Here is a 24,720-nt window from a genome sequence, read left to right as displayed (position 1 = left end):
CCTTGGTAGAGGGCTGGGGGAAGCCTCCATCTGCCTTCACACGGCTGCGCACACACCCTCAGGTTAGCTGGCCTCCAGAGCTGCTGGGGAGGATCTTTAGCATGCGTAAGATGCAGCTTCTCAAACTCCTTCACAGATTTCAGATACCTAGCAGTGATTTGAAATAAGCCTGAAGGAGAGGAATGCTGGTTTCAGATTTTCTGCCTGTCACGTAAAGGGGAGAAAAAAATGAGGGGAGCTTTCTTTTGTGCATCATTGCTTCCCTTCTGGGAGTGCAGTGAGGGCAGTGCTTCCCATCCAGCTGAAGGAAAACAATCTTCCAGGGAGAAAACGTAATGAGATTAGTCAGGGGATCATTACACTAACAACAACAAATAGCAAGAGGCAGTGATTGTTTAGTTCAGAAATAAGACATTAAGGGGTGAAAAAATTAATCAGAGCACCAAAGGACAAAGTGAACACATTCTTTAATTGCCTATAGACCAGCAGGAGAAATCTGAATAGTAAACAAGAGCAGTTAGACTCAGAAATACAGCATTGATCTTCATGTTGTTTCTGAAATCTAGTAGGAGCAATTGGAAATACTGAAAGTCAGATGGACATGGTGGTAGAAGGCAAAGAAGGTATCACTATGTCAAAATGGATTAGGTCTTTCAGAGGTTGAGAACTTGGAAAGAACTGATCTTGATTTTTTTTTGTGACTGTGTGCTGATGACTGGAGCACAAAGTGAGACAGGAGACAGTGCCTGCTGCAGGCCACCCAATCACACTGGAGTGGAGCATGGCTGGCTCCTGTAGAGCATCTCTGTGATGCATAAGGGGAAATGTGAGGTGTAAGAGGGGCAGTCAGGCTGAGTGGTGTGTGTTTCAAGCCTCCAGCTGCCCATGCTGAAGTATCTGGAATGCACAGGTAGAGCATATTGAAAGGAAAAGGAGCACAAAGTGTTAAACACTACAAATTTCAGAGTAAAAATGATGTAGGGAGGAAGCGTGCACAGAGGTGAGGCAGAGCTGAGAAACAGGAAGGAGGGCACTGAAAACTTTATTAGGAGATATAGAAACATTAATGACAATATGCATTAGGTGAAGGTAATACTATTCAAAATCATTATGCTAGAAAGGCCACAAATATTTCTCTTATGTGCTTGTGAAAAAAAGCCAATTAAATTCTTTCTGTGTAGTGGAGGTTAAGTGGTAGCTACTACATAGCTACTACTATAACACAGTTTCAAATCAGCAAATTCAAACAAATTTCATCCAAGCATTTTTGAGAGTTTACTGTGTAGCTTCCAGGATTTCTGTTTGCTGACATGAGTCTTAGAACTTTGGGCAGGTTTTTAGAAAGATAACCAAAAAAATTTATTGCATACTTAAAGACCAAGCTGAACCTTCAATCCAAGTTTTTCTTTCATCTTAATATCTGGATGTAACAAGATGAAAGACTTAACAAATATAAAGAAACTTTTAACAATTTCAAAAGATATAACCATTTAAAAAGTCTACACATGACTTTTACAATTGTATTATAGTGAAATAGTAGCTTACGAATAGCTTCATTATAAAATAAGAAAACTTTATCTTTGGGATCTGGTGGAAACTTATATAATTGGTTTGGTAAATAAAAAAAATTTGTGTTCTTTCCAATCCTACTACTTCCAATGAACTCAAAGAACTGTTCCTAGTATATTTGGAGTTTTCCACAGTACAGTAATAATACGTAGATGCAGTGCTCTCTTGTTAGGGAGTAAAGACCTGAAGAAATGTTTGCTGTGTGAAGCAAAATATCTGAATGTCTCTTTTTACATATAATTTTTGGGCTTTAAATCGCTAAATTTTAATTCAAACCAAGTGCTACAGGAGGAGCAGGTGGTGTGGTGAGTAAAAACTATAGCTGGCTCTCAAACTTCTCCATACCTCGTAAGGTCTGGCTGCCAGCCCTGCCTCATGATCAGTTCCTTCTCCACTCTCAAACCCCTGCAATCTGCCAATATGTGCAAGGATAGCAAGTTCAGCCACTGATTTTCAAGCTTATTTGGGAGGCATTACCAATTCAAGGAGTTGTATTCTCCTGTGGAATAATTTGTTGTGCCTGCTGTGGTAAGTGGGTGTTAACTTCCGCACAAAATGGAATATTACAAGCTCAGGTTATGGCATGCCAGCTTAAATGTTATGGATGAATATAAGCAAAGTTCAAGGAAGAATGGAAAAGGATAGATGAAAAAAATGAAAATAAGGGAAGAAAAATTCATGATGAGAAATTTCCCGACAACTTCCAAGCTGCATTTACTTCACAGCTGGTAGAAATACATATGGGCTTCATTGACTGTAAAATTTTTTTTTTGTCCTATACTGAATTGAACATTTCCAATTGAAATAGGTGAGATTTTATATTATCAGGAAAGTTTTTAACAGTACAATGGCAATAGCTAATGCTCTGAAAGGTTCTGCCTTTGAAGAGGCAGAACTCTCTATTAATGTCCCCTTCACAAAGAATACAGAAGACATGCATTGATCTAAACTGTTTGCAACAGGCATCTGCACCTCTTTATTTATGGAAATTGCAGATGCACAGCGTAATTGATGTGACTGTTCTAACAGGCTAAAGGCTAAACTGCAGCCAGCTCCCAAGTCCTTTGTGCTTTTTTACCAAAGGCCAGTAATTCACTGAATGTGGACAGAATTTTTGTAGGAAAAAGCAGAATCAAAATCTGTCCCCAGATAACCCACCCTATTATTTCTTCACCTTCCTTTTCCAAGCACAGTTGAGATTCTTGCTTTTAATTTTGATGGCATTACAGTTCCTGAACAAAGCAGTCACAATTAACATATTTTTCATGGTTCTTTAAATTAGCTGGAAAACTCCTTACACAGAAGCTCAGCTCACTGCAGTTTTTCTTCAGGCAAACAATTGACAAATCCCTGAGAACAAGATGTCTGGAAAAAGAGCTTATGCATTTTGAATTCTTCAAATTTAATCCAGAATTGTAAAATATCAAGATCTTACCAGCCTGTGATACTGAATTTCCCTGTTTTGCCCATTTTTCCTGTGTTTTCATTCCTCCTTCTTGCCTGTACTCCTCTCTTGTGATTTTTGACATGAAAAAACCTTTACACTGAATACTAATGAGGAAAAATATTTTTTTAAAGTAAAAATATGTATGTTAATTCTATAGTTTCACATTTTGTCCTCTAAGTTGGGTTTAACCCTGGTATTTAAGTCTGTCATAATTATGCATAATATTTTTTGCATTATCAAGATGATGCATTATTTTTCGTGCCTTCTGTTTAGCTTGAAGCACTTGGAAAGAAACGAGAATAAACAGAAATTTATAAGATAAGTTGCAGTCTAAGCCTGTCATCTGAAGTAGGCCAGCATTAAAATGGTCCAGGATTGATGAAGGAGAGCTGCATTAGATGAATGTGGGAGGACTAAAAGCAATTTCTTTCACTGTGACTTCTACAGCAATTCAACTTTTTCAGAAAACTCCCAATAAGATTGATTATTTTTAGTTCAGTTTACTCTGGAAAATATCTGTCCCTTCCTGCACATGAAGATTTTAAAGGCAGATTACATTTTTCTAAGTGAATTTAGCACCCATTACATGTCAGATGAATTATTCTGGGAGCTGTAGCCACAACGTAGGTGATGTAGAGGTAGTGGAATTTTTTGCTGCCTTATACCCTTCTGCAGGTGTATTGGAAAGGCCACAGTAAATAATAATATAGCCTCTGTAGTCTTTTGAGATGTCTTTTAATGTGACAAAGCAACTCATGGACTGCTGTCTTCTATGGTTTCCGTTGGTTTCATGAGTGGGACTCAGTACTTTTAAGCGCTGCTCATCGTGCCCCAAGAGCAGCAGTGCTTTTACTGTAACCACTGTGCTGGTCTCCACTGATGAATTTTGCTATAGGAATGAGATGTCATAGAACTCTGGTCATCAGCATGGCCGTGCATTGCACAGGTGTCCCCCTTTGCCATTAGGGGTCACTAAGCTTTGCTGGTATGATATCAAAGACAGCAACAGGCAAAGATTTGTTCCATGGTTTTGGCTCCCTCCTGCTTTGTGCTGCATGTCCTGTGTGTGACCTCTTGTAAGTAGAACATGGCATGATCCATAAAGGTGTCAGTGCATCTGAAACTCATCCTGGGTCTCGGAAAGCAGAGCTCAGGGAGGTTTGCATGCCTGTCCCTCCTGCACGCTAATTTAAAGAGGAGTTTAGTATCTTTTAGGTCTGTGGCTGTCTGTCATGGTAATGTTAATGGAAAAGCCGTGATTGTTGCTCTCCTGAGTGACTTGGCACTTTCTGCTCTGAGAAAATGTGGATTGGGACCCAAAGAAAACTTCAGAAAGTTTTATCCCCAGAAACAAAACCGGGGAGAATTAAGAGGTTTCTTAAGGTGAACTGTCATGGTGCAGGAAGTGTTTTAGCAAGGAGTACAATGGAACAAGACTGTGTCACATTAAGTCTCCTAATAGATGCCAAAGAAATGGTACCATGGCAGTAAAAGATCTCCTTTGGTTTTTGTTTCTTTTCTTCTTTTACTGGGAAAGGTGGAGTATGCTGCCTACACTGCTTTAAAAAAAATCATGCACTTAGGCTCTTGTGGTGTCAGCCCTGCTTTAGAAACAGTGGTTTAAGAAGCCTCAGAACAAAAATTGTTAGAGGAGTGAGGAATTATTTTGATGTGTGTTTATTGTACATGTACTTCAATACAAGCTTTGTCCTCAAGCTTCATTTATTGACTGCTGGTATACAAGGAACAACTGTGAATTAGGAACAAAGATTCACAAACATCAGGATGAAGTAAAAGCACTTGGGCTAGCCAGCATTCATGGGTTTTAAAGTCTATTTTAAACATTGGAGGGAAAAGGAAGAAGTAAAAGTGAATAGTGGGGAAAACTTTATCAAAGTATGGGAAAGCTGTGTGGACAGTAGGGAATGCTGTGGCTGAGAGATCTGTAGTGGCTTTTGTGTTCACTTGATGCACAGCATCCTCGCTTGAACCAGAAGGCAGGTGTGTGACTTTCAATGGTCCTCTCTCTTCTGACATTTAATTTCAATTCAAAAATGTGAGAATTTCGGAGTTTTACTCATTAAGCTGAAAAATGAATATGCAAGGATATCCAAAATATCATTGGTTTCTTCTCAATCCCACTAGCCATTCCAATTGAGCTTGAGGATTATCTGCAGGGATTGGCACCTGAAAGTTAAAAGGACAAACAGCCTTTTCTGATAAATGAATATAATTGCTCTTTTCATTTTATTAAAAAATCATTTTTAATTAAGTATTTAAAAGACTTTGCAAAACTGTTGTAAAGTAGAAATACTCTGTTAAAAGTAATTAAAAATTCATGCAGCAGACAAACCCAAATCTTCAGATGTTGAAGTTAACGTTCATCTTTGATAATCCTTAGACTGAAATTATATCTCCCAATCTGATCAGTAGATTCTTATTTCAGACGATTACATGGCATCTTGGAAATAAAAGAAAACTTGTTCCCAGATGTTTAGGTCTAAGAGCTTTTGTCTGTCAGTTCTGGAATTCTCAAAAGGCAAGGATTTGAGTGTTTATATACCAAAAGTATAAATGAATGGAGTCAATTATTATTTCATATATGATACAGTTCCACATCACTGATGCAGGAAAAAACTTTCAAATTGGTATGGCAATGCAGAGTCCCCAGTGTTTTTTATAGGTAAGAAAAATTCAGAATAAAGCAGTAAGAGCATCCTTAATAGACAACACTGATTAAACGCATTTCTGTACATAAGTGAAAATCATTTGTTCTTGGAATGGGAATAATTCTAATTTGTATTCCCTTAAACCTACTTGCTGTGGAAACATTAAGGAGTTTTTACATAAGTGCAAAACAAACTATCTACAGATGGTTAAATTGGTAACAATTGCTTTTGCAAATCCCAGGCATTGTACCATCATAAGATTTTTCCTAGGAGAAACCTACTTCAAAAACAATATCAACTTCTCAAACTGCTGAGCGTAGAGGGAGAGGAAAAGGGTGAACATCTTGAGCAGTTGACTGTGGGTGTTTGCTGTGTTCACCTATCCCCCCTTAGTTACTTGTAGCTGTGACAAAACATACTGCAGACAAAAGGAGGATTTAAAAAATAACATTTTCCTCCATCTAAAAATCTGAGATTTATCTATTTTTTTAAACAGAAAGAGCTCTTGCAAATACTCCAAACTAGTGTGTTTTGGGGCAGCTGTTTGAATAAAAACTGCTGCTTTTCATGGCTTGCATTTCTCGGCTCTTGTCGCACAATCGATGGCTTGCAGCTCATCCTGGGAGGTTTAATTGCTGCTCGTGTTCTGTTTACCTGGCAGCTGGATTTTAAAGGAAAGCAACTAGAGGAATACAAAACAATGTTTGCTTTCTTCTTAAATACATGTGATTTTTTTTCCCTGTGTGTCCAAGTTCACTTGCAGCAAGTTGTACAAATACATATGGTTATCATGAGCATCTGCCTGCCTACAGAACTGTGAAAAGTAATTGTGGTTTGATGGGATTTTTAGACTTTACGTTCCCCAGAATGAAAGAAAAACTTAATTAAGGTTTGTAGATAAGATCTCTAAGGAAAGAACATTGTAAGATTTTCCTTTGGCTGCTTTTGTTCTGAGATGTAGAAGTCTATTTCCATTACTGGACAGGATTGGCAGATGAACTGCAATTAAAGGCACAATAGCAAAAGAGATTAAACACAGGAATGACAACTGACAGTGTGGGCTTCCTTCAGTGCTTTTCCTTGCATAGAAAGTGCAGCTCCCAATCCTGCTCAGTTCACTGAAGCACCAGGCTTTAATGGACTGCTTTAAGCTGTTAACCTTGGGGTCTAGTTATCCTGAGCTATGCATAAGCATTCCTCTGCCAAATGAAAATTCTTGCTTTTCCTTCTTCCCCACAGGAGGAGAGGTTCCATACACAACCCTGGCAACCCGACTGATGATGGGAGCCTGGTGGCTTTTTGCTTTGATTGTCATCTCCTCCTACACGGCCAACCTAGCAGCTTTCCTCACCATCACACGCATTGAGAACTCCATCCAGTAAGTTGGTAAAGAATGATTCAAGGGAAAGGAGGGCGAACATAAATATACATGTAGAGGGGTATAAATGTTCTACTTAAATGTGAGAACAGGAATAAATGTTTATCTTCCTTGAGAAGTAGTTGGAAAGTTAGAAAAATACAATATACTGTGAGAGACTGTCGGTCTCCCTGGAGACACTTTGTTTTTAGGATTGGAATTGTTGGCCTCTAGCAGATGCTTTTCCCTGTGGCAGACATACATATGTATGTTTGCACACATACATATTTTGAAAGAGGCAATTGAGTTTGAGATGACCACACAGTGTCAGTGTTTGAAATAGGAAAGTATAAATTGCTGCTGCTTTGCATTGTGCATTCCACAATGCTTGCATTCTAACACTGGTCAGGAAGACTCCAATGCTTCTTCAATGTATGGGGAGCTCAGAGCTGATTTCGCCCATTCTTGCCAAAGTAGAGATGTGTCAACAGCAACAACCAGTAATAAACTCACTGGTTTAGGAGCTCCTCTTTGCTCCTGCTCCCAGGAGCCCTCTTACTACATAAGCAGATCATGTTGTTTTCTTTTCCCCGTGTATTTGTTTCGTTTGCTTCATGCCTCCCAAAAAAACAATGTCCTGGTCTTCTCCTGTCCCTTTTATGGTGAACTCTTTCTGTCACACCTTCCAGTCTTTTTCTGAAGATCATGTCGTCTTTCCATACCACAGGAGCCTTTCTAGGTCTCCTATCCTCTCTCTCTGCCCTTTTGTACTCCAGTGTCCTCTCCTTCACCTAGGATATTGAGTTATCCTCGCTCCCATTGCTCCAGTGATAACCTTCACCTTCAAATGCTCACTCCTGGGTCAAAGCACAGATTAGAAAATACAGGGAAGCATTAGCTAACCAAGCACTGTGAGGGACAGCTGGCCATTTTTTCATAGCAGATTAATCTTGAGCCTACAAGTCTGTGAAAGTTTGTAAGAGTGACAAAATTACCCTTTCTTATATATCATTCTTTGCAAAAATCTCAGAGTGACTTTCAAGAAGAGAGGCACATTTCACTGTGTTTCTTCCTCCAGAAAGGTAAGAACTTGACCTTCAAGTCAGGCTCAATGCTGACCTTAGGGAAAATTCCGTTTTCCCAGTCCAGTCACTGATCCAAGTCCCTGGCTTGTGTGTATCATCCCCTAAGGTCCTTCTGCCTCTAGTTCAGCTGCTTTCAAAATCTCTCTGAAATTCCCCTTGAGGCAGTGAGCCACTGTCACAGACTGAGCAGGGGGAGCCTTGGCCTCCTGTGAGTTCACAGGTCAGGATCAAGCATCGCTGCGTGCCAGCAGTCACTGTGCTCACACAAAGGTACTCCTCCTCTGGGTGAGGATTTTCTGTGAGCTAAAACCAATCCAGGCTTTCACACAGGCTGGCAAGCACCTTCAATAGCAGACAAGTTTCATTTTCAATTGAAGCCCAAGCTGGACCCAAGGGCAGAATCAGTACTTAACTTTGAGTGCATGGTTATGTCCTGACCCTTGGGTAGAGGGAGAAGTTGGTGTTCCATGGACCAAATTGCCCAGGCTTTGCAAGTCCTTACACTCCAAATTGGAAATCTTATATGGTTGTTATCCTTCCTTTCTGAGGTAACAGCCTCACCACTTTCATCTATTAGAGGGCTCCATACTCTAAGACAGAGATATATAAAATAGACTGAAGTCATGAGGAAATGAGAAAATTACTCCCCTGATACAGTTGTATTACAAGTTTAATCAAGTTACCTTTTCTTTTTAGTGTGTTCTGAATGACAGATTTTGGTATTTTGACACAACCCAACCATTTGACTCCATAGTCTCAATTATAATCCCTTCAAAATTTGAATAGGAGTAAAATGATATTCCGTGTCAATGTTTGTCAGCATTGATCTTGATATTTTGAGGGAAGTTGATTTATTATTTTTTTTAAGTTTTAAACAATTTAAATTTGACTAAGGACTATGAAGAAACAACATGGGAATTTATATATGCAGAATAAATTATAATGATATAGTCACTTATTCATTTTGTCCCTAGAAGAATGAAATATGCTTCTGCATTCTGCTTTGAAATCATGTCCCTTCTAGTTTTGAAGTAGTCAAGAAAAATGTTCAAATTACTGTGACAAATCTCTGTGTTTTCTTATGATGTGCAAAAAAGAATAAAATGTACCCAAACTATAATTTAATACATCTTCATTTTTTTCTTGCAGTTTATTATGATGTCACTAGAGAAGCCTCAGTGGAATTTTGAGGTTATTATGTACAGTTGGGATTACATTGGTCTTTGTGCTGTATTATTTATGGGCAGAGTCACTGAAAATGTTTTATTCAGTAGAAAATGTTGCAGCTGGGAAGCTCCTGGAATAAAAGAACAGACATCTTTCAACAGCACTTCCAGCTCAAAAATAGAGTAATTAGATGTGTTTAGTATCCATTAGGGAATGAAGTTATCCTAACTATGGTGTGAGTATAAAACTTCAGTTTACAAAACTGCCAAAATTGGAACTTAAACCAGCACATAAGAGAGAGGAGGTTTGTTTATCATGGTGAATTACTGCAAAGTGGAAAACATGAATAAGCAATAAAGAAAAAAAGCTGATGCTCCTTTTTTTCCTTTTTCTTTTTTTTTTTTTTTTTTAACAGTTCAAATTGTACCTTGGGGAGCCTTCAAGGCCAGAATGGAAATGAGTATAAGCATTAAAAAAAAAATAATCCAGATTCTGCTGGTAGTGCTTGTCAGCTTTAGACAAGCCAGAAAAAAAGGAAAGAAAATGAAATCAGTGGGTTTGCACAGATATAAAAAGTAGTTGATAGTTTTTCATTTCAGATTTCCAGGTAGCATCAGATATTACAGTGTGTTGTTGTAGGTATGGTCCTCATGATATCTTTTACAAAAGATAGGAGGATTCAAGCAGCTAACAGCACATTTCATTTCCATGAAACATTTGGTAGTTACTGCATTTCACCTTTTGGATATGAAGCTAGTTTGTGTTCAGAGCTCTTGCAGCTGGAGTGAAGGCTGGGCCACTCTTCCTAGTCACTGTCTCATGGTATCCAGAGCTTTATTTGGAGTAGCAAAGCATGCAAAATTTTATCAGCCCATCCACTAAGGAGGACCCTTCGAGAAATAAGTGTTCCCTTTCCCTGTAGAGTTTCAAATTAGATCTTTGTATAACCTCACTTGATGACCTTTGTGCTCTGCCTCAATGCTCAGTTTGAAGCAAATTTTTTTGCAGTTTTTAAATTAATTCAGAGAAACTAGAAGAAAAAGAATGGGTGTTAAATTTGCTTTTCCAGAGAAATGGCTACTCTTAGTACCTTTGGGAGCTCTGCCAACACACAACATCAAGAGCAGAGGCACTCAAGTTCTAAAGTAGTTCCTAGATGCATCTTTTGTTCACACTTGACCCGCACTGCAGATGACATTTAAATCAAGACAGTATTTCAAATGCCATAACACTGTGGCAGCAAAGCATAATTTCTGTGCTTTTAAATCTTTAGATAACTTTTGCAAATGCAACATAAATTAATAGTAATTAGGAGTGGCTTTTCTTGATAAATGCCAAATGAATTTGGAGGTCCTGAGCTATTTCTAGGAGGTGCTCATATTCTTAATTTCATCACTGAGCCAGTGTTGACATTATTATGTTTTATGATTCCTTTAGGATCAAATTAGAGTCCATTGGCAGAGATTGATTTTATTCAAATTACTGCACTGTGTTTCTGGATTAGGAGGGAGTGTCACCACCTCATGAGCACTGACATTTAGCAGGAAGGTTGTGAGAGTGGGTGAACAGAGAAGAAGTCAAAGGATTTGCCATATAAAGCCTGGTGTTAGGTGGTTTCAAGTTTAATCCACTTCTAAAATGTGGAAGCGTGAGAGTTTAGATTGTACATGCTGTGGAGGGAAGTGTGCATCTTTTGTCTTCTTCTGTAAAATCAGAAGTTCACATTATGCTTTCCATTTTATAACAAGTGTGTCTTGTTTGCTAGGTGAGACCTCTGCCTCCAAAAATGGAGGCATAATCTTTCTTTCTTAGCCATGTTTTCCCCAACATTTTGCTAAACCATGATTCACCTGAAGCTAAGAATTCCTTAAGGCTTCATAGAGCTCAATGGAGCTGACTGCAGGATTTCTGCAAGGGGGTTGCACAGAATGCAGTAATTAGATATTGCCCAATGCATGTCCATTAATCTTTTCTTTAACGTGGTTCAGCCTGCAAGCAATATTTCAGGTTTCTGCCACAGCTCACCCTGACAACAGTCAAACCCCTTGGCATAATGTGCCCTGTTCCCTAACCCTAAATCTGCTTCTGAATTATTCCTTACTGTCCTAAGGGGAAAAAAAAAAACAACCAACCAGACAAATGAACAAAATACCCACAAAAGCGCTGAAAACTTTATCTGAATCAGTCATAAATAAAGACTTCAGTGCAGGCCATGGCATTGGTTGTTTTTTGCTGAAAATTTAGTGACCAGATCTTGCAGACAGCTCTGTGCAGCCCTCAAGTCTAGCACAGCTAGCCTGAATTGATCTATAACCCAGGTTTACAAAGAAGTGTTGATGCCCAAGTCTCTGACCTCAGTGGTATTTTATCACCTAAAAAGAAATTCAGTTACTTCTTTATGATGCTGACTTTTTGCTTTGCAACATTTCTCTGTGTACTTTTTTAACACTTTTGGCTGACATATGTGAACATGTTACCAATTCTGAGTCTAGGATTTGAATTTACAGAAAAGGGTATGCTCTGGAGAAGGAAACATATCCAAATCCTACTACATTTTTCTTCTAGCTGTAGGCAGAGATAATTTCTTAAATTGCAAAGTAGCTGATTTGTACTAAGCCATAAAATGAAAATGACCTGACATCTGCTGCCTGATTAAGGTGTAGAATACTAAGCCAAAGCAACAAATGCTGAAAAATACATCTATCTCTTAATAACTCTTCCTCAATTGATTAAATTCCTTCTCAGAATAGCCCTATTAGCCTAGTTAATTTAGGATAATATTGATGCTGGGATAATATTGGTATTATCCCAGTAATTGCAATGAGAAAAAAATTTATTATAAAGACCACACATAATATTTTTCCTCACAATGCTGCATGAGTGATAGACAAAAATAAGCTGAATGTTCTGACTGCATGGTCACTTCCCTAGAGGTAGAATTTTTCTGTACACAAACTCAGTTAAAGGTATCTAATTTATTAACAATTTTTTGAGCTACATCTGCTTTTTTATATTTTTTTAACAATTTTTATCATTCAATACCTTGTTGCTTCAAAACTAGAAATTCAAAGAGAAAAGTTTTAAAATGTGAAATTATCATTTGCTTACTCATGCTAATGAGTGCTTTGCTTTGCAGATAGTTCACCTGGGAACTATCGAAAAATTACATTTCAGTGTGGGTAATGGAATCAGGATTTGGGCATCAAAGGATCCCTTGCAGGAATTCACTATCTTCACAAATACTTTTTCTTTATTTTGAGATCTGGTGTGGCAGCTGTGTTGGTGAAACTGGGGGACAAGAGTGAGGCTGAGGATTTACGTGTCCACTAAGGGCAATTGTCTGAAAAGAGAATGAGTTGTTTAATCCAGGAACAGAGGTACACCAACCAATGTGTAACCTATAAACCAGCAGTTTTAAGAGTTCTTTCTTCTGTAAAAGAATCTCAGTGGTTTAATAATTCTAGTAGCTCTCTCAAAGTTTATCATTTCCCTTTGTTTTTCTGTACTTTGTTTTGCTGTACCTTCTAGGTTGAGTGTCTCAGCAGCACTTGGCAGAGCTGTGGGTTATTAAACAAACAGCTTCTGAAGGAGGTCATGTATATTATGATCCCATTTTACATGTTTGTGTGAGGGGAGGGAGTCACTGATGTGTGATAGATCTTTGCTGTGTGTGCAGCAGTATATACACATGTGCACCTCCAAGGCTCCCAGACTTCTTTCTTGCTCTCAGTATATGGTCAGGTGAACCAGAACTTTGGGTTTACTGCCAACAACAGCATTTAGCCCATCCACAGAGTTTACACTTATATTTGTCTTGCTTTTGTCCTCTTGTCATCATTTTCTCAGCGTGGAGCCTCACCTGCGACTGTGAAAAGATGCAAGTAGGGCAGCTGAGAGGCATCCTGCACTTCAGGGCAGCACATCTAACAGAGAGGCACTGCAGACTCCAGTTAATGCCACACGTGGCAGCTACAACATGCCTTCCTGAAGGCATTGACATAATTCTTCTCCTTGTTATTTCCCTGCTGGTGGTGCCTTTGTGTGTGATAGCACGCTTGCTTCCCAGCCTGTTTGCTTCCCATACCTGGCTGTAGTACACTCCAAGACTAATAGCTCTTGTCTTGTGCTGGTTTGCCCTTCTGAAAATAACAAAGTTGCTTTTATAGCCACAAGATAGACACAGGAGCTCTTTTTCTTTTGTGCTGCTTTTAACTGATTTGTGGCAGCAGCTACACCTGTCAATTATATCCTGCTTAGCAATGATATATCCAAAAAAATACTTTGTTGCTTGTTATATTAGAAATTAAATGGCTATACAGAGTCCTGTAATGATTGCAATTTTACTAAGTGTTGTCACTAGAAATTGGAGACCAGATAAATACTTTTGGTACACTTTTCTGGTATGACAAATAACAATTACAGGACATTGCAGTATGCATCTTTTGACAGCTCATTGCACTGCTGAGCGCTGCCAGTTGATTACAGGAATGTACTGGCAGGAGCAGGAGCAGAATGGATGAATACAGTGTGCTGTATTTATCTAATGCCTTTCATCAGTGATGCTTTTGACAGATAGACAGACTGTCAGCACTTTGCACAACACTTTGCCTAATGGTAAAATAAGGAGAAGCTCTCAGCAAGACCCACTGCTGCCTGCCAGGGTGCCTTTCTGCAGAGCTGTGCTCAGCCTGGCTGTTGCAGGGTTTTATTCATCCCCAGGTACAAAGCTTTGTATTTGTCCTTGCTGAATTTCACACCCCATTGCTCCAGCCTTTCTAGGCCCATCTGAACTTCAGCCTGTCCTTGAGCAGGTCCCTCCATGCAATGCCATCTGCAAACTTGATGGGAGGGTGCTTGCTTACCTCCTCCAAGTCACTGGTACAGCCCTGTCCCAGGTTAGACCTCTGGGGTACCTGGTAGCAGTCTGCAGGTGAGAGATGCCATGAGGAGGACAATCCAATTGGGAATTTATCAAACCTGCTTTCCCACACTGCTGTCCCTAATGACCTCCTATGGAAACAGGAATATTGTGGCAGGCAGATAAGCAGGCTGCCTTGCTAAAGGTAATCTATGTCAGTGTCTCTAGTCTTGTCCACAAATGAAGTAATTTTAGTGTAGAAGGCAACCAAATTGGTCAGGCATGACTTACTTTTGGTGAGTCGATGTTGAGTGCTGCCTCTAGTCTGCTTTTCCTTCATGTGCTCAGAAATGTGCTAAGGGCTTATTCCTTGAGGTTGGACAACCAGCAGTAATTCCATGAATAATGTTTTTTTCACTTTCTTAATAAAGTCTGGATATTTTCTTTCTTCTGCACCAAGGAATCTCCCCTAGCCTCCTTCACCTTGCAAAAATTAAAGTTGGTGGCCTTGCAAGGACACAGGCTAGCTTTCTCAGCACACTCTGATTTCTATGGATCTAGTGATCCCAATCAATCCCTGCCTTGTCTGGTTGGGATTTACCTGACAACTTACTGCTCATTGTTAGTTGAACCCTGTCACTGTTTGATGAACATGTCTTCTTGAACTCTGCCTGCAGTCACAAGGGCCTGGGGGACCTTGGTGGGGAAGAGTGAGGCAATGCAGGCACTGAGTGCCTCAGCTGTAGCTGTGATTGCTGTCCCCATCCACAGGGTCACACTCTTCTTGTTCAGCCTTTTAGCTCTGCAAAAGCTGTTCTTGTTACCCTTGAAATCCCTCGAGAGCATCTGCTCTTACTGAATATTTCTCATGCTACCCAGAGTTGCTGGGAAATGTTTCCAAACTCCTCCTGTGAAGATTGTCCGTCTGCTTCCACTGTCTGTATATTGTTTGGTGGGAGGAAGTTCTTTTTGAAATTCTGAGGGGTTTCAGAGTAATTTCAAAGTGTAATAGATTATTTGCTTGCTTTCCCTCAAGAAACCTACCTGGTGTCTATATCTAGACTTCAGGACTGACCTTGAAAATTGTATTAATCCTTATTTCAGTATGTTTATTAAACTTAAGCACATGACCGAAGTACCTTACATTGGTAATACCCCTGACTGCCATTTTTTAAAATATTTACTGCATTCCTTTTGCTCATTGGCTGTAAGGAGGTTTCACATTTTTGCTTACAGCTCAGCCATTTTATATTTAATTTTTCACAACTCTTAGGTGTTTATCTGGACCTGACAATTCTTTTTTTTTACTATTCAGTTGCAATAAGTACCACAATACTTATTGTTCCGATGCCTTAGTCTGCCAGAGTCTCATATTTTTCCTCATAGAACAGGGCATGTCATGGTCCTCTGGTAGAATGTCAATACACTTGGTTTCAGGAAATGTTACATGCAGTATCTTGCCTTTGATGATTCCATATATGTACAGATTCTTTGCAGGTTCCCTGTTTAAAAGGAATGCAATCTTGTTGGAGAAAGTGAGATGATTTTGAGAGGTTTTAATACCATTAGTTATTTACTCCTCACAATTACATTTATCCCTTCCTTATAATTACCATATGTTATCTGATTAGAATTTAGCTCTTGGTCCATGTTTTTCTAAGCCCATATGTCTAAACTTCAAATGATTTCTTTTTTACTCAGCTAACATCTAAACTCTTGCCATTGATCTCTATTGATTTCTTCTTTTCCTGCTTTCTGTTTTGTTCATGGCATGCATATCCTGTGAGATGTCATTACTGTTTTCTTCAGTGCCATCCTCATTACACCTAAGAATTTCATTTCTTCCAATCCCCACCCCACAGGGCCATTTTCACTGGCCTTCATATTTACATTTTTTAGAAATACAGCTTGGAATTGGATGAGTTTCCTGCATTGCTGTTTGCATTTTCTGTGTCTGTAATAAGCTTTTACAATTTGCTATTGCCTTCTTTAAGACAGCATTGAGCTCCTTGATTGTCCTTATGTGTCATCCACTAGATTTGTGCAGTTTATACACAGTTAATTTGTGCTGGGAAAGCTGTAATGGGTTTTAAGCAGTAGACGTATTGCAGTAGTTACTTTGAAATTTTAATGAGTGCCATTAAAGAATCAAAGGTACTGGAGAGCAATTCAACAGGAAAGGAAAATAAAAGCCAAGAGGTAAGGAAACTTTAAATGGTTCTAACATAGAGTTTTGAAGTTCAAAGCAAGTTTGGTTGACTAAACCCCGCTTGGGATGTTTTAGAAACTTTGAAAATTGTTTGAAAATGGTTTATTTATTTTGGTTTATAGAGAAGGGTAAGAGTACATAACAAGTAAAGCAGAACAAATCTATTAGACTAAATAACATAAAAATATGATGAAAAAGCAGTTCATGAAAATGCAGCAGAAATATTCTCATTGCTGAAACTAATACAAGATGTGACCTATGAGATGGATGCACAGTTCAGTGCAGGAACACCCCCACCAAACTGCCCTGCACAGTGTAACCCAGGAGCGCACAGAGCTGCTCTATCCAGGTGCTCTGGGATGGATTTCCTGAGTTCAGGTGCTGCCACCAGCTTCCTACAGCAGTGTGTGTGTTTGCACTGTAGGCGGGCGATTCTGATTCCAACATTCCCTGCCTTTCCCTTGCCCCTGCTCAAAGGAGCTTGGCATTTCCCAGCACCCTCTTGCCCCTTCTCTTCCTTTTTCATCCATTTTCACTTTTTTCCACCCCTTCCTTTCTCTTCATATTGCTCTTTGTGTCTTAAATCATCAAAAAAAAAAGGGAGAAAAAGCCCAACAGAAGAAAGTGTCATGACACCTGTCTTCCACTGCATTGCCCTTTGTTTGCCTGCAGCTCCTCCCTCTTGAGAAAGTGGATTAAAGCTTCCCGTGTCTCTTTTCCTTCCCCACCACTGAAGGTCTCTGCAGGATCTGTCGCGGCAGACGGACATTCCGTACGGCACCGTGCTGGACTCGGCCGTGTACGAGCACGTGCGGGTGAAGGGCATGAACCCCTTCGAGAGGGACAGCATGTACGCCCAGATGTGGCGCATGATCAACAGGAGCAACGGCTCCGAGAACAACGTCCTCGAGTCCACGGCCGGCATTCAGAAGGTACTGGCACCCTTCCTTTGTGCTTCCCTTGGGAGATGCTCTGTGTTGCACCACGTTTGCTTTGCTGTTGCAATCGTGCCTTTAATCAATTCCTGAAAGCCCGTTGTGCCTGCACCGAGGATTGGGACTTCTCAGGTTTGTGGCATTGAATGGCATTTTAATATCTAAGTACCTGGACTGTTTGATCCAAAAAGTATCTACAGGTGTTTTTATAGGCGATGGCTGCATTTGTAAGGGTGCAAAACAGGAATAGGAACACTGCACTCAGAACCCTTTTCTCTTCACAGAGAAAAGCAAGGCACAATTCTTCCCAAGAATATTTCTGGGTTTCACATTCTCTGAACCTCAGAGAAAGGAAAAACAATTCTTATCATTTTCCGTGCCTGTGTTTGTGCCGAAGTAGAATGCAGTATAGCGATTGTTTACCCAGAGTGATGGCGTTTTGTTTCCTTGGCCTATCAGGGCCAAGTGTTTGTGTGTGTGTGTGTGTCAGGACTGTCGGCTGACAGTCACAGAATTCAGTGCAGAGTTGAGTGCTTGGCAGATTCAGTTTATATGTAATGTAAGATAGTGTTATATAATATAGAATAATATAGTATAATAAAGTAATTAATTAGCCTTCTGATAAGATGGAGTCAGAGGCATCATTCTCCCCCCTCGTCAGGGATCCCTGCGAATTCTATGCCCCAGAATACAAGAAATTGATTAGCTTTATTTTGTAGCCTCCTGACACTGAAAATCCTGGCCTTCTGTTGTAGCTCTGGGTCACGTTTGTTTTGAGATACAAAGGCAGGAATGGATGATTTGACTTTAAAAAGAGTCTCAGAAACACATTCTGCAGTAGGTTTGGCAGTGGAAAAACACTTTGAGAGCTTTTTGTAGGCACATTTGTGAATGCAGTACTTCCTTCCCAAATTCTGGCTGACAGCTGCAGCTTTTAAAGAAACACCAGTCCATGAAAGGATTCATTTTAAGAGTCAATATAAGTTGATGAGTGACTGTACACAAGCTTTTCCCCTAGTGTTGTATCTTTATATTCAGACTTCTAAATCAAAACAAAGAAATATAATATTTTGCTGACTTTATTTTAAACTTCAATATGGGACGATTTCTTACAGAAAATATCCATAAGTTGTATTTTCACATTGTTACAATCTCAATTTTTCTGAAAATCCAGATGAACTCTGGTATTTTGTCTCCACCAAAATCCATTGGCCAGGAAAACCTGACATTTCTGATGTTCTCACTCTAGACAGTAACAAGAGAAAAGACTATGTTAAGAAGAATGATGCAATCACTGGTGAGCTTTTGATAATAGAAGAACTGAAAAATAACAAAGATTATTTAGAGTTTTAAAAATCCCCAACCCAGCCTCTGGATAACCAAGATCATATTTTCTCCTCTGAAGGACTAAACAGCATTAAAAAAGAGGTGGCAGAGGTCCTGGGGAACTGCACTTTTGAAACCCTTTTAGATAAAGTCATAAGCTGAAAGAGCAAGGAAAAAAGGTCTGAAGATTTATTGGCTAGAGGAAATTGCTTTTTTTGAGAGAACATATTTTAGCTCAGTTTGTAAGTGGCTGATAAAGCTGGGATTTGCCTTTTGTATATATATATAAAGCCCAAAACCAACAACCTGCCCTCCTTCTGGTTTCTCTTCCCAAGTTATAAAATGAGTTTCAGAAGGCTCAAAAGACCAGAGTACATCAAACACAGCTGTGCTCACTAACGACTTTTAGCTTGAAGAACCAAACAAATGGTATATCCTGCTGGCAGGTAATTCCAGATTACAGTCCTTGAATTTTCATTCTTGGAGACGTGGGAGTCGCTGTCCTAAAACCTACAAAACCAGAAACATCCAAGTTCTTAATTTACCATGCTTTTGCTTCCCAGGAATAGGCAAACAATGATGTCAAAAACTAAGTTGTGTCAAGAGAGCAAGCCAACCAGCTTCCAGTTTTAAAAAAACAGACGTCTTAGGTCTGATACTAATGAACTTTCATCTACCTGTGGGTGCACAATTTCTCCCCTTCCTTCAATTTACAGGAAGAAATTGCACAGAAAAAGATTATTTGCCAGCTGCTGTTCACAAGAAGCTTTTGGGAAGTTGTAGTTGGCCTGCTTGGAAAGAAAGCTGCATAAAGAAAGTGACGTTAAAAGCTGATCTTAGGCAAGGGAAACTAATAATTTAAAAGGTATCTGATAAAAGGCAGAGATTATAATCTCTGCAACACATTTCAAAAAATGAAAACATTTCTTAAAGAATTAATGGGTCCCCTTAGCCTGTTTATATGCTTCATAATGCTCTTCAGGGTCTTTAATGAATTTATCTGGCCACATCAGAGCTATTAACCTGATTATAACCCTGGGCAAGATACACCAACAGGTCTTCCTCTGTGCCTCATTTTATTTCCCCAATTCATCAGCACTAAAGTGTGACTGAACAGCAGCTTGTCCAGGCTCTGTGAGAGCATCACCTCAGCAACCCTTCCTGGGGTGCCAAGTGAGACAGCAGAGATTTAATGAGTGCTCCAGACAGGTACAGGGAAAGGGACTCCCACTCAGCTGGGTAATGACCACGAAGGGGTTGGCACAGGAGGGACCGCCATGGGAAACAGCTGTGCAGGGATGCAGTGGACACTCCTATCTTTAGCAGCACCCCTTGCTGCACCACCTCAGAGCTTAAATGAGGTTTGCAAGGAGCCTTCACAGAAGACACTTCCCAAAATATTTTTGTATAATCCCAAAAGTTCTTTCATTTTGTCTTGCTTTTATCCTGACAGCTCCAGTGGAGCTGGCACTATTTTATTGTGAGGAAAGTAGCAGTCTAATGCTAATGTATATATAAACAGGGGGAAGAGGAGAGAGGCCAACCACTGATTCCCTCAGCACCTCAGCCCCCTCGCTCAGCAGGGCTGCCTGCTTGCTGTACCAGAGTCTTTGTGGGGAGTGGCACCTGTCTGAGTGCAAATACAATGCAGCCAAATGACAGTGATTGCTCAGCCCCACTTTAAATCAGGCATTCTGCTGCTTTGACCTGCTTTTCCTGGCAGGAGGGCAGGGCAGACAAGAGAAATAAGATGGGAAGATCATGCCATTGTAAGTTTTCAGGTTTTGATATTTAGTGGTCCTGTTCCTCTCATAAATCAGGTGCATACATATCACTGTGTGTGCTCCTGTTCCATCCATAGTGAACAGCTATAAATACCACAGGTCCAGCTAGAGAGCAGCTGGATAGATTTACCCTGAAGAGAGAGCAGTTTTAAATACCTCAAACAGGAGACAGCCTGAAAAGCACAGGCACTTTAGATATTTTCTTCCACTTATTGTCTCTTCCTGTCTCAAAAGACAGCAAAAAGCTGTTGAAGGTCTGAATATAAGGTAGGGAAGCACTCAGTTGTTTGTCTTCTGCACTGTCAAATCAAAATGGATGGGGGAGGTAGCTATATTTTTTTTTATAAGCCTGGATTATTCTGGAGAATATTCACTTTTATCTTCCCTTTTTCTTTATTATTCCTAAGTGTTTCATGTGTCTCAAATTGATTTTTCTTTTTTTTGCATAGGTTATGAAATATGCATCTCATTCTGTCCTAGGAATCTCTATTTTTGCGGAAGTTATTTATTCAGAGAGGATTTACAGAGGCCCAAGTCATGCCTGCTTAAACATTCATTGAGGACTCCAAGAAAAATCATTTAGGCTTAAAGATATCACATTACATACCTCTTTATGTCTTCTTAAAAAGCACATTACCCTGCTTAATCCTTTACAAGCACCACAGGCTTTCCTATCCTTGGAACTATTCCCATTTAAAATATAATGAAGCGCTTCTATTGTGCCCCTGTCTGCTCTTTCTTCCCTGGAGTATAATAGTGCCTAATGCCCTATCCTACCACCTTGTTCCTCTGAACATGATACCATAGCCTACAGCATCTTCATTTTTCTCAGTAGTACAGAGTGGAAAATTCCTTTCCCAGGCAGAATCTGAATGTGTTTGAAACCTCTTCTGTCTATTTAACTCTATCTGTGAAATATTTAGCTGCTAGGGAAACTTGTGAATTATTGCCAGGTGAAGTAATGCTTCTGGATGGTGCATTAAGAGAAACTTGTAGTACTTCCTTTTCAACATGCTCACAATGTCCAAAGGAATTTGGCCTTGAGATCTGGATTTTCTTGTGATCCTAATTGCAATACCAATGGAAGCATGGGAGCCAGTTTGTTTTCCCTGGACACTGTGAATGGCACTTTAACCCTCCTGAAATACTGTAACAGTAAAAATATGTACGAATAGACCATAGCAAAGCTCTGCTAAGGTTATTTGTATGAGGGGAAAAAAGGGGTAATAACAATTTGCAATTCTGTGCTAGAGCAAATTGTTAATAACTGGCTGTGGATATGTTTAATTTGTTTACAGAAGTAGCAAGATTCTGAAAACTTATCTTGCCAAAACTCCTCCTGAATTAGTTAATTATCCTGATATACTCACAAATTTGCCATTGGGATTGCCATTCTTTTGGAAGATTCACTGATTGCACCACAGAAAATCCTAGTTAATGTATGGTAGTCCACACATCTTTGTTGTGAACATTTCTGGCCATGGAGTAACCCAACTAGAAAAACTACTGAAAACAAAAGAGAACCAAGACAGACTTTTGGGGTACTGGATGTGCACCATGATTGAGCAGTTTGGCAGTGGCTAAGAAAGGGATAGGAAGCAGAAGAGGTGAGAACATGTAAAAATTCTGGGACAGTTCTCCAGTATATCTCAATACACGAGCGGGCAATCGGCTGTGCTCTGCAGCTCTTGATCAGAAGGCTAATGATCAACCCAGGCACCAGCTCCCTGCTTCCCTCATTCTGCCTCTGGAGCTGATGCTTCTCGGTCAGATGAGATGTTCTGTGTCTGCTCTATGAGTAATAAGATTGACAAGACCTTGATATGCTCAGTCCCACAGCTGAAGGTTTGTCTATTCTGCCATTACTGTCTCCTGCACAGTCCATGATTTAGAGCTGACAGGTGCCTGGCAGTACCAAAGGCACTGACTGCCCTTGCTTTGTATTACTGTGGATGGTCTGGCTTTATTTTTTTTTTTTTTCCCTATAACTCTGTGTATCTTTACTGCCATATCTGGGGCCTTAAAAAACTTACAGCAGTGATAAAAATTAGAATCCTGACCAGAAATCCCTACAAACACAGTGTGGCGTTACTTTCAGGCATTATCAAAAGGCTAATAGTTATCTGGGTTAGCTCAGGAGCTCAGTGTGTTTGGGAAGTACAATAACTGGTCTCTGGCAGTTAACAGAGCATGAAGCCGATTCTGTGCATAGCTTTGAAAACTAAATGAAAAACTTTTCCTACCACCACATTTTCTCAGAATTCAGGGTATGTCTAACTAAAGGCTTGCTCTCCCTCACCAACACTTCTGAGTTTATAAGAAAGTCTGATCTAACTTTGACTTTCTAGACAGTTTTCACAGGTTTTATCTAGAGTAGAACACCTGTAAAAGTTATTTTATGCAGAGCTGGACTTTATTCAAAAGAATGGGTAAGTCACAATTTGAGTTAGCCAAGATATCAAGAAATGGATCTACATGGACATGTGTTCGTTCAGCCACAAAGCAAGCCAACTGTTGCTGTATTCCTTTGTCTGCAAAGTTTTCTGGAAGGTCTATCTGAGTTCATCTTCTCCTGTTTCATCTTACATGCTACTGAATATACCTCACCCTTTTTGCTGTCCCTGAAATGCCACCCAAGTTACTCCTGACTTCTGTTCAAAGGTCAGTCTACGTACGCCCGAGTCACTTCAACAACCTCAGGTGTCACTGACACTGACTGTTGTCCTGCTGTGGTGCTGTGACACCTAGAATTCTACCTTCCATGTAGAAGGAAGGCAGAATCTCTTTGCTTGCTCTCTCTCATCTCTCAGTTTTTTGGAGAACTTTCCAGAGCTGTTCAGAAATTTTTGTGGGCCATCCTACATCGAGGAGACCATAGTCTTTTCTATCTCTAACCTATTCCTGTCCCTTAAGTCCAAAAAAATTGGCTCCATGGGGACAAGTTGAAGTTTCACTTCTCTTGAACTGAGCTGATCTTCTTTCATCTGAAATAAAATTTGTGTGTTTTCCTCTGCTGTCTGTTTGTGTCTGACCACTAACTTGGTTCAACCTAAAGTCTACAGAAGTTGACTTCATCATCCTAAATTTTCTTTCTGTTGCTGCTGTGTCTAGGTAAGTCTTGCCAATTTATTTTCCACACCATGTCTATGATTTACCCATATGACCTCCAGCCTGTCACTTCAGTAGTTTTCATTGTTATTTTCTGAGGCCTCTATAAAGAATTCTTTTTGCATTTAGTTCCATTGAAAATCCTCCTGGGTCTAAGGAAAAGAAAAAAAAGAAAAAAAAGAAAAAAAAAAAAAAAAAAGAAGTTGCCTTGACTTTCAAGGCCTTTCATGGTGAATTCTGACTCTCCCTGCAGCTTTCTCATTTCTGAATTGGAAATCATTTGTGTGAGCTGCCAGTGCAACTCCTTTTTCAAGCAAAGTATCTTTATGCTTTCTCTAAGGACCCTTCTGTAAGGTATGTTTTCCCTCAAGACAGTAGTCATGTCTTTCCTTCAAACTCCTTAGCACTCCCCTTTGTTATTGCAGTAACAAACACCCTGACAACCAGGTCTCTGGTGTGCTATGATCACTACCCATCAGCTGAGCAGCTCTGTTTTGTTGCTTCTTTATGCTCTTTCCCTCCCTTTGGTTTATTTTATAGCTGCCAAATCAGAGGGGGGAGAGGAACACACACGATAATCATCTAAATACTGGCATAGGTGGGGTGTGGGGGAAACCAAAGAACTGCTGTACCCCAGATTGAACCAAATTAATGAACACCACCATTATCAGATGAATAGTATTTCTCAAAAAACAATCTCTCTGTGCCTGATCTTTCAGCCTTCATCCTCAAAGGAAAGATACAGCCTAACTTCAAAAGATGAGCCTAAGAACTAAAAGTTCTTAACAGTCTCATACAATATAAAAAAATAGGGGGGAAAATAAGATTTTATTGGACAATTGCTCCTTGTTATTTCTCAATTTCTCCAGTTTCAATGGTGCCAGCTACATATTTCTTTTGAATGTTCTCATTGATTAACAACAATATCATTGCATTAATCTCAGAGGCAGTTTTCTAATCTCAAAGTTTTCTGCTTGTTTTCAGATGCTTGTTTGCCTGAAAACTTGGTTGTTTAGGACTTTCCCTACAGATATACCCCATCTTCTGTTCAATGATAATTCTCTCTTGAAACCTTGCTTCACCTTGCTCTGTCAATGGCTATAAATATACCCTCATCACATGTAACTTGAGGTATCTAATTTAGGTCTCCAAGTTTCTTTCTTTGCTGTTGTAGACAGGCAATTTTCTTCTCTGGAGAGTGGTCAG

At 39.7% G+C, this 24,720-nt stretch overlaps 1 protein-coding gene across 3 annotated transcripts in view; it reads left to right on the top strand.

Moving 5' to 3' along the window:
• The window catches only part of GRID2 (glutamate ionotropic receptor delta type subunit 2), a 679,111-nt gene that overhangs the window by 569,060 nt on the left and 85,331 nt on the right, over positions 1-24,720 (top strand). For all 3 annotated transcript variants that reach the window (XR_010027765.1, XM_063156612.1, XM_063156611.1), the window contains exons 12-13: positions 6,925-7,063; positions 17,098-17,293. Coding sequence is in view for 2 of the 3 variants with exons in the window: in XM_063156612.1 (XP_063012682.1) it covers positions 6,925-7,063; positions 17,098-17,293 (335 nt within the window). In the remaining variant the exon portion in view is untranslated. The remainder of the gene's footprint in view (positions 1-6,924; positions 7,064-17,097; positions 17,294-24,720) is intronic.

This window comes from Melospiza melodia, chromosome 5, assembly GCF_035770615.1.
Source record: "Melospiza melodia melodia isolate bMelMel2 chromosome 5, bMelMel2.pri, whole genome shotgun sequence".
In the NCBI taxonomy this organism is placed as follows: Eukaryota; Metazoa; Chordata; class Aves; order Passeriformes; family Passerellidae; genus Melospiza; species Melospiza melodia.
Note: the sequence above shows the minus strand (reverse complement) of the source record. Positions and strands in the feature narration are given on the sequence as shown.